Source organism: Scardinius erythrophthalmus (genome assembly GCF_964197995.2).
Source record: "Scardinius erythrophthalmus genome assembly, chromosome: 1".
In the NCBI taxonomy this organism is placed as follows: domain Eukaryota; kingdom Metazoa; phylum Chordata; class Actinopteri; order Cypriniformes; family Leuciscidae; genus Scardinius; species Scardinius erythrophthalmus.
The window spans coordinates 74491816-74501636 of record NC_138221.1 but is presented as its reverse complement, the minus strand read 5'-3'; the positions used below and the strand labels follow the sequence as shown (position 1 = coordinate 74501636).

The 9821-nt window shown below is 37.3% G+C and overlaps 1 protein-coding gene across 1 annotated transcript in view; it reads left to right on the top strand.

The window, feature by feature from the left end:
• Window positions 1-971: 971 nt before the first annotated feature.
• Window positions 972-9821, top strand: part of LOC308696626 (E3 ubiquitin-protein ligase rnf213-alpha-like) — a gene marked incomplete at its 5' end in the record, with an annotated part of 167762 nt that continues 158912 nt past the window's right edge. The window contains 8 exons of the mRNA XM_081375488.1: window positions 972-1044; window positions 2281-2441; window positions 2794-2939; window positions 3041-3211; window positions 3288-3499; window positions 3581-3870; window positions 6427-6683; window positions 7932-8147. Coding sequence (XP_081231614.1) covers window positions 972-1044; window positions 2281-2441; window positions 2794-2939; window positions 3041-3211; window positions 3288-3499; window positions 3581-3870; window positions 6427-6683; window positions 7932-8147 — 1526 coding nt within the window. The remainder of the gene's footprint in view (window positions 1045-2280; window positions 2442-2793; window positions 2940-3040; window positions 3212-3287; window positions 3500-3580; window positions 3871-6426; window positions 6684-7931; window positions 8148-9821) is intronic.

Genomic DNA, 9821 nt, shown 5'->3' with positions numbered 1-9821 from the left:
GTGTGTGCATGTTTGGGCCCAAGTTGAAAGAGCCATTATAATGGCTGGGTCCCTGTGCACGGCTTCTAGGTCTTACATCGGGTGTGGAGGAAGTTGGACTAATTGGGCTCTGTACGTGTCTATCAATGACCACGAGCTCAGCAGCAAAAAGCTGTTCAGCATCTGAAAGCCCTGTAGCTTCTCCATCTGTCATAAGAGTTCTATCAGGGGCAGCTGCAAGTGTGGTAGAGTCGTCATGTTGGTGGGGACCACGTGTTACTTTACTGGCATGACGCTGCTGCGTGAGGGCAGACAAACTAGCCTCTGTCGCTTCCAATCTTTGGAGCAGAGGTGAAATGGCATGTTGAAGTTGCTTATTTTGTTGTGACCGCACAGCCTGTAGCCACTGTGGGGGTTCTGGAGCAGCTGACGCTCCAAGTTGGACTTCCGACTCACTCACATCCATTTTATGTTACAATTTGGCTTGAAATGTTCTCTCTCTCTCTCTTATTTCTAATTTTTTGTCTCTTTTTTTGTATATATAATACTGAAATATATTCTGGTTTGTGAGCTTCGATGTAGATTTGCAGGGCTGTTTAATAGTGTCTGTGAAATTTGGCAGGCAGCCAACAGCAGCTAGCTTTGGCAGACTGCCAGCGCCACTCCTCTCCATGGGGGAAGGGAAACTCCATGCAGCTCTTATTTTCATGAGTTTATGGTCAATGTGACGACAAAACGTGGTCTATCAGTCTTTAATACTACTTCACAACAACGTATGTGATTATAATGTCCATCGATTAACAAAGGATGTCCCAGCAGTTTACAATTCTCTGATAACTGTCAATCACGCTCAGCTTCTGACACCACTTGTTGTGCTTTCTCGTGTTGGTTTCTCAGTGTCCGTGGAGGCATGAAGATAAGCCCACAACAAAGAGAGTACGTTCAGGAACTTTACTTTACGTAAGACACAACTTTACAACAACAGGGGTTTTATGCTCTTGCCCAGCGCTGATGGGTTTATCTACAACCATCCGCACCAGAGCCTACGAGCATCTGACGCTAAACGTAAACAAGCAGTGAACTAATCCCTACGTAATGACGTAGCCACATCTGATTGGCTAAGAACACATTATGTATACAAGTAAAATAAGTGTAACAAACAATGTATTTACTGAACTAACACTATAACAATACTTAACATTAGATATCCATGTCATTACTGATTACTGATGTTGATATACCAGATATTCACTACACCATTTGAACAGATCATTACGGTGACCGGGAGGGGACATGTTCGGTTCACTTATTTTTGTCGTGGCCACAACATATAAACTCGTGGGAACGTGATATTAAGTCGTGGGAACGTCATATTAAGTCGTGGCCACGAGATCATTTTGTATTATTTTTTCATCATACAGTATTATACAACAGTTCGACGGCACAAGTGTGTAAAAAAATAAGAAAAGCGATGTCTTTGTCGAGCCCTGTATGCATGTGTGTATATATAAACTGTATATAAAAGCCACCATTTGTCAATAAGGAAGATTAGGGATGCAGGCATTCAGTAGGCCTATGTATCAATCAAAATAAGCTATTTTTATTTTATTACCTTACTTATTTTTATTGTCTTGTTATACACTCTTAGAACATTAAACTTGGATACTAAAATATAAATTTCAGATACTGGTAATTCATTGTGCTAACAAGTGAAAATGACAAATGATATTTTAAATATTGGGAAAAACAAAATATGTGTAAATATGTGGTGTGTAGAATGAATAATAGTTCAAACAGACAATCAAACAATATAAAACAGATGTCATATTGTGCAAAATGTGTTAAAGAAAAACTCTGCAAACATTCTAGTTTTATATCATTTGAAACTGAAACGGCAATGAGGTAGATGCATGAGGCATTAATTTGTGTTATACTGTAGTTTTTACCTAAAATGGCCTACTCTGTACACATTCAAGCATTTCATAAAACGGCCTTAACAACTATTTTACAGCAGATTTAGTTCACAAATTACTGATAGTCATTACTTGAATATAATTTTTATTTACAATTATCAGTATTAAAATGTCTCTGCTCTGAGCATCTCCTGGTTCCGGGCTCATTTTGAGTCAGACATGAACATCACTATCGAATCAGACATCATTATTGCCTCTTGTTTTTATGAAATGCTTCGAAATATGGACAAGTAAAAAATGTTTTAAAAAATGCAAAATTTACCCAAGGACAGTAACAAAGTAAAAATGTCCACCATTCCTGTGTGACCTTTGTTTTTGTGTTTATCAGAAAAGCCACTAGATGAGTCTCAAACATCCGCAAACATTCCACATGGCACTGAAGAAGGAATGACTGATATCAGGCCTGAAGGGCAAGTGCTGGATTACCAGAATGCCAATGTATCTCCAACTCGACCAAATGAAGATATCAACTCTAAACCAAAGACAGAGGTGCTGGATATGGACATCAAGTTTAACAATTAAATGGCTCTGAATTAAGTGTTAAACGTGTTTCTTATTCTGAAATTCTTTTGTTGATTTATTTATGATGCACAATTTTATTCATCATCTGTGCTTGCATGAAATTCAAACTGAAATACAAAAAACGTATTTTACACAGTCTAAATTTAAATAATTTGAAAATAATCTAAATAATTTCAAATAGAAAATGTGCTCTCAGTTAATTTGAGAACTGGCCCCGGAGGGAGCTAAAGCTTTGGCCAACGGCTGCTTGCTAACATTGATAATCACAGAAATTATAAACATGTTTAATGTTGACTAATTTGGTTTCTTTTGCCTTTAGATGAATTACGGTTCTAGAGTAGATTCGCCGGTGAGGGCTGAGCTCAGTCAGGAACAGCCGCATATGGGAAGAAAAGATTTCACTGATGAAAAGAAATCCATTGAAAGTGATGATACAGAAAGTCAGTATGTCGCGCCTCCAAACAGGTGAATGCAGAATTGTGTGATGAATGCACTTCCTCGTTGAAGTTGTTAAAGTACAAATATGTTTTTTGGATTATTATCTTATCAATATTGTTGAATTGCAGAAATCCAACATCAACTCAACCAATTAGTTCCAGTGAGAGACTTACCATTCACTTTCATGCAGTCCTGTCAAAAGACTTCGAGTTTAACCCCAAAGAGGATCATATCTGTGTAAGAGCTGGTGGTCCCATTGGTGATTTGGAAGATGATTTGGCTGAACTCTTTGCAACACGGTTAGTGAAGTTTACAAGGACTGTTTATTCATTATTCATTACTGGGATCAGCTGTTGAAGAATAGTTTGATTACAGGGATCTTGGAGAGCATGGATTTCTTGTTGAAGGGAAATGTGTATGCAAAAAGACAGATGCTGAATTGGTGTCCATCCCATACAAGTATGTTGTGTATACAGATAAAAAGTATGAGAAGTATAAATTACATTCTGAATACATATACAAACTGGATTCAAAAGAAACCACCAACAGATGTCTGTTTGTCAAACCACATCTCCTGAATGATGAAGGTATGTAAAACTCAGACATTTATACTTCAGTTTAATTTTAATTTTTTACTGGACCTAATGTGTTCTTTTCATATACTGCAGGAGAATGGCATCAATATGATGATATCATCTGTAAAAAAACACCTAAACGTTGGTTTGAGAAGTTGAGAGAACTTGTGTGGGGTGAGCAGAGGAAACAAATAATCAATGGAAGAGAAATTGCTGGTCAATTCATGCTGACAACTATCTTTGACCTCCTGAAAAGCTGGAGCAAAATTAACGTCAGCAGATTCTTTTGTCAGCTGCGACAGTTTTTTGAAGTTTATGGCAACCCTTCTGTATTTGAAAAGACACATGTGAAATGGGTCTCACTGAAATATGGTGAACAAGATGTAAGTGAACCATATCAATCTCAGCTTATAATGAAAAACATTCTATTAGAATTTTCACCTAAAAATCACCAAAAATATTTATTCTGACTGACATAATTTGCCTCATCATGTCATTCCAAACTTAAAGGGGTGATAGAATGCAAAACCAAGTTCACCTTGGCATAATTGAATAACAGCAGCTCGGTGGGTAAAATGGCCATACACGGAATCTCACAATCCCATGTCACCTCCTTATTATGAAAATCTCGAAACTTTAAACTGCAGCTGTAAAATTGTCGGATCTCAAATCAGCTCAGATGTAAATGGTAAATGGTACTGCATTTATATAGCGCTTTCACAGACCTATGGCCACCAAAGCACTTTACATATAACCTCACGTTCACCCATTCACTCACTCATTCATACACCGGCGTATGTATGTACCGCTCGCCAGGGGCGATTCTAGGATTTTCGTTTTAGGGGGGCTCAGCCCCCAATGAGGGTATGATTTTTAAAAAAAAAAGTTAGTTTAGGTCTAATGCTCATTATTAACTAATTTCATTCATTCATCCAGTAACATGCATATGGCAGAGTTTTATAATCAGTGAGGTCCCGAATGTGAGGTATTTAGGGGGGTTTGGGGGCATGCTCCCCCGAGAAAATTTTGATTTCTCTGATCTACATATGTGCATTTTAAGATGTTTTGAAGGCCAAAGAAATTGGATAACTACAGCTTTAAAACCATGTGCGGGCAGCTGTTTATTTTCCACACTTCATCAGCATCACACTCTTTTTCTCTTTGTTTTTATCTTGCTCTGTCTTTTCCCCTCCTAAAGCTGAGCTTTGACTGATATAGGCTTTTCATTTTTGTCTGTCAGTGAAGAAAGTAAACATAGGGTCAACTGATAGGTTGATTTATTAATAATTTTCTCAGACAAAGCTACCAGGAAAGCTAGGTAACTAAGTTTATTAAATTCATTCACAATATGTACACATTCATTATTGATCTAGGCCTAATATATGGCCGTAGACAGGGCTTTATAATCAAAGAGGTCATAATTTTGAAGTTGTTATGGGGTTAAACATTTTTATTTCTCTGATATGTGCATTTCAAGATGTTTGAAGGCCAAAAAAGGATAAGAAATAGATTTAAAACCTGCTCTCTCCTCATCTACATCACTCTGTCTTTTTCTCTCAGTCTCCTGATCTTGCCCTGTCTCTTCCCCTCCTAAAGCTGAACTTTTTTAATTTACCGAAGGCTACAAATTGTATTATATTAATTCTCAACATGTACACATGCATTATTAATCTTGTGCCTATGAAAACAGCTTTGTTAATGTTTCTTGTCCCCTCACAATGACATAATTACACGTTATTAGACAAAAGTTTATTAGTTTTCTAATTATTTTTGTCATTCGTTTAACATTCATGACCTAAAAAACTGTCAAATATAAAATCTTTAGTTTAGCTACTTATTCTTAACTCATAACGTTACTTGACCGTAAACTGAAGCATCAGTCGTGCTGCTAAAATTCGCGCTCGGATGAGAAACCGAAACGTCCTGTGTTGCTCCCAATGCTCTAGTAATTACATTATGTAAACTGCAATGCATTTATGACAAAGAACTGCACCGATCCAGATGTAATATCATAGCAATCTCTCAATAAATGCACTCATGACACACCTTGTACTCTCTGATGTTCGCTCTGCTCGGCGCCCCTGCAGATTGAAAAAGGCCTAAATCCAAGCAGACTCAGATAAGGGGAGGAGCCGGAACTTGACGCAGCTTTCCGCCGTTTCAAATGAGTTTTTTAAAAGGGGACTGAAGCGATCAAAAATGTATTAATCAAATATTTTTTGAAGCCCTGAAGCTGAAGCCCCCCTAAAAAGGGCCTAGTGACGCCCCTGCCGCTCGCTTCCTTCTGGGGCAATTTCTCAGGGTTGCATTAGGGCGGGTAAAAGAGCCACCGGGGCATTTTCAGCCCAACCAATGTTACATACCCTTTTTGGAAACCTTAAGGAACAGTGTGAGAAACCCTATACAATCATTCTATCACCCCTTTATTACTTCATGGAGCATACAAGATAAAATACTATGGTGTATGCATGAACTTATGCAATTATTTATGTAATTATGTATTTATATGTAGATTTGAGAGCTATGGCGAAAGGGAAGAATTTCTTCAAATAATGTTTATTTATTGATAGCTATTATATGACTTTAGGGGACTTTGAATATAGCACACAAGCCCAATTGACGACTACTTTTAATATTTTTACAGCACTCATTTTGTCTTTTGTTTGAGCTTGACAGTCTCGGTTCTTATTATGGACAAATTTACTCTGCAATAATATTTTATCAAATACACTTTATGCAGTTTGTTATTCACTAAAGAAAGTAGGTCTTACGAGATGGTGTGTGCATATCTATAAAACATTAAATTGAGTATACATTTATGATAAAAATATACATTTTCACTTTTTAGTGAACAATGGCTTTAATATCACAAACTGAAAGACATTAACTGTAGATGTCAACATGAAATTCAACATATCGTCTCATATTCATCTTGTCAGGTGAGCAGGCTTCTGAAGCAGTTCATGCTGGAGCGAGTGACCCCACAGCTAAAGGACAGCCAGGGAAAGAGTGCTCTCATTGTGGAGCCACTGAACGCTGCTCTCATCATGGTCTACATGTGGAAACGTTATAGTCTAGAGTTAGACATCAGGACTCTGTCTCGTCTCTGCACTGCCCTCTGCCTGCCCAAATTACCTGAGCATGAATTCCTGTCTTTCTGGACTGACATAACAGAATCATTTCCACTAATAAACATGTGAGTACTGTTATATAATTTACAGTTTCAATGTAAATTATAAAGATCTCAAAAGATTGTTGCAATACAGACCAGATCTGACGAAAAAATAAATGAACTGCTCAATGTGACTAGACCAAGGCTGTATGATCTGAGAGAGCATTTTCTTCTAATATTTGTGAGCAGTTCAAATGAACTAAATACCATATCAGGTGCACATTCAGGTGTGGTATAAAAATCCAAATTACAAATAAAAACACCCCTTGTAAGGTTATTTTGAACACATGCTATTATATAAGAGTCACTAGTGCTTTAATTCGACTTGTGTGCTATACTTCATGTGTTTTGAATTCACACAGTGGCTTTGTGTAATTTAAGTCAGTACATTACATTATTATTATTATTATGCAAGTGACTTATCAGTAGTATTTCAGTAATATAAACATTCAGCTTTTAGTTTTTCAAAGAAATTGTTTGTTTGTATGTTTAATTCCTCATATTATTTGAAAACAGGTAACTATCTCGGGGTCCATTTATACGACAGCGATATGCTTAAAAGTTTTTCCTTTAACTTTTTCATGTACAGATGACACTTTGTCAAATCGATCCCCATTCACACATAAAAATGCTTACGTGTTAAGTTGAAAACGGTGTCGTGTAAACAGCTCCTCAGACAGGTTTGTTAAATAGTTTACCAGGTCTTCTTGGGTAAATGGAAACCCTACTTAAAGAGGTTGTTTCACATTAATAAGCAAGTTACAGTTCTCATGCAACACGGGGGAGGAAAAAAGATCTTTCTGAAGATGAAAAGCTCTAATAGTGCAATGTCTCGCAAAAGGCAGAAAAACAATAAAATAATTGTGAAAACTGAATAGAGGTTATCGAACTGTCAAAAGATTTGAGAATTGAGGAATGAAACAAACTTTTCTTTTTTCTTTTCAAACTTTCAAACTAAAATCTGAAATCTTACTGTTAAGTCACTTGCATAACAATTTGGAACACAAGTGTATTATTTACTAAATTCATCACTTCCATCGTAGATTTAAACCTTCCAGTAAAATATCCAACTTCCTTTGTAAGTGCATACTGTAAATGTTTTTGTTTGTTTTTACAATTTGCTAAACTAATTTTCTCTGGTAATTGACAGTATGCCACAGATGCAGTCAGTAGAGCTTACATTAACCCAGAACATTGGTTTAATATGCAGAGAACAGACTTGAGTAGTTTTTTTCTGAGAAAAGATCTTGATTATTTGGATTCCCTTTTCAGCTTGCCTGACATGGTGGAGGAACTAATCAACAGTGTGAGAGCAGAGCACATTTCCAATTGGATCATCGTCATTCCACTACTGCACCTTCTCAAAGGCACTTCAAAACCATTTCAGCCGGTGTTTAATAAAGTCAACTCACAATTAGACTTGAGCTGGGCCGGACTGCAGGGACTCAAATCAGCACATGCACTCTCCCCCAGATCCGAAGATCGAAGGTATTAAATAATCTGGGTATTATTTTGTTACCTCTTGAGGGAACTCGTACTGTTTCGGAAGTTACAACGCTATGGAGGAACGCCTCCGCATGATTGCTTGATAGAACCATGTGTACAACTCTTTCAATCCTGATTGGTGCTGTGTCAGGATGTGACCATGATGCGTGTTGGCCATAAAAGACACCTGGAACAAAGCAGTGAAACTTTTGTGTCTTCAGCAAGCACTCTGTGTAACAATTGTCTGTCTTATTTGGTGTTGTCTGTCCCTTGTCTGCCACAAACAAGTAATTAGAAAGTTTTAGAATGCCAACTAAGCTGTTTAGAGTTAGTGTGTGCCTCCCTGCCCTCGCTCTCGATCTCTATGTGCACTGTGAAGCTTACTAGTAATGATTTCTTCCTTTCTGGCCTAGCATTGTCTTTCACACACTTTCACAAAGTGCATGGATGCAGCTCTGGCTCCATTACGACTCCAGGGCATCTGTTTACTCAATTATATAGATCATAAGATCTTTCTCAAACTGGGTCCATGGGCTCCTCAGGGTTCGTGACCTATAGACAAGGGGTCAGCTAAATAAATTCACGGCGATATGATTTCCGCTATGCGGAAAACGACTTGAATCGCGGAATAGTCTAAATGGATTTTATTGTACTGTATAACGCAGGTTGTCATGAAGTTTGGCAAATTTTGGATGAATAAATCAAAAGTAGGTCAGTACATGTAAATTAAAATATGAAATATAGTATGTGAATGTTAAACGCAAAAAGACTATTTAAATATTAATTATGCATGTCTGTGAGCAGTGTTGGGGAAAGTTACTTTTAAAAGTAATGCATTACAATATTGCGTTACTCCCCAAAAAAGTAACTAATTGCATTACTTAGTTACTTTTTATGAAAAGTAAGGTGTTACGTTACTTTTAAGTTACTTTTTCTTCTCACCTGGGCTGGGCTTGCTTTTTTGTTTTTTTAATAACAAGACCAACAAAAAAGTTATATTTTTGGCAAATGTTAAGGCCCTTTCACACCAAAAGTAAACTGAATAAGCCTCAGGCTGAAGGAAATGTATATTTACAATTGTACAGTAAAGGGTGCCTCTTGCCCTGCTGTTCTGGATTAAATAACAATAATATACAGGAGAAGGAAGTTCAACACTCTTATTTCTAAATCTTATAAAGTAATTTTTGCTTATTAGTATGGTTGAATTAGATCATTGAAGGTCAGCAGCAAAGACATTAATAAAGTGAGATTAAATTCACAAAGTATATTTGTGTAATTTAATAGTTAATTATAAAAGTTGAGTAAAATTCTGAGATTGCATTTTACTGTTTTTATTTATTTTGAGCAGTGAGATTAGTAAGTTCACATTTACTCTAGAACTACAATAACCATCATGTTTACACAGCGCACACACCACCACCTCACTTTGGCTGTGTCCAAATTCAGGGTCTACATCCTTCGGAGTACTCATTTGAAGGATGTTACGTCACAGCGCCGCGACGAAGGCTGTCCAAATTCGTAGGATCCTTCAAATGCGGCCCACAAATACGTCCTCCTTTTCCCCGAATTGGAAGGATGGGTGTGGTGGATCCTTTCCCGTCCTACCTATCCCATAATTCTTTTCGGCAGAGCGTAATGGCGGACGAAGCGAGCGGTTGCCATGGAGGTAGCGGAGTG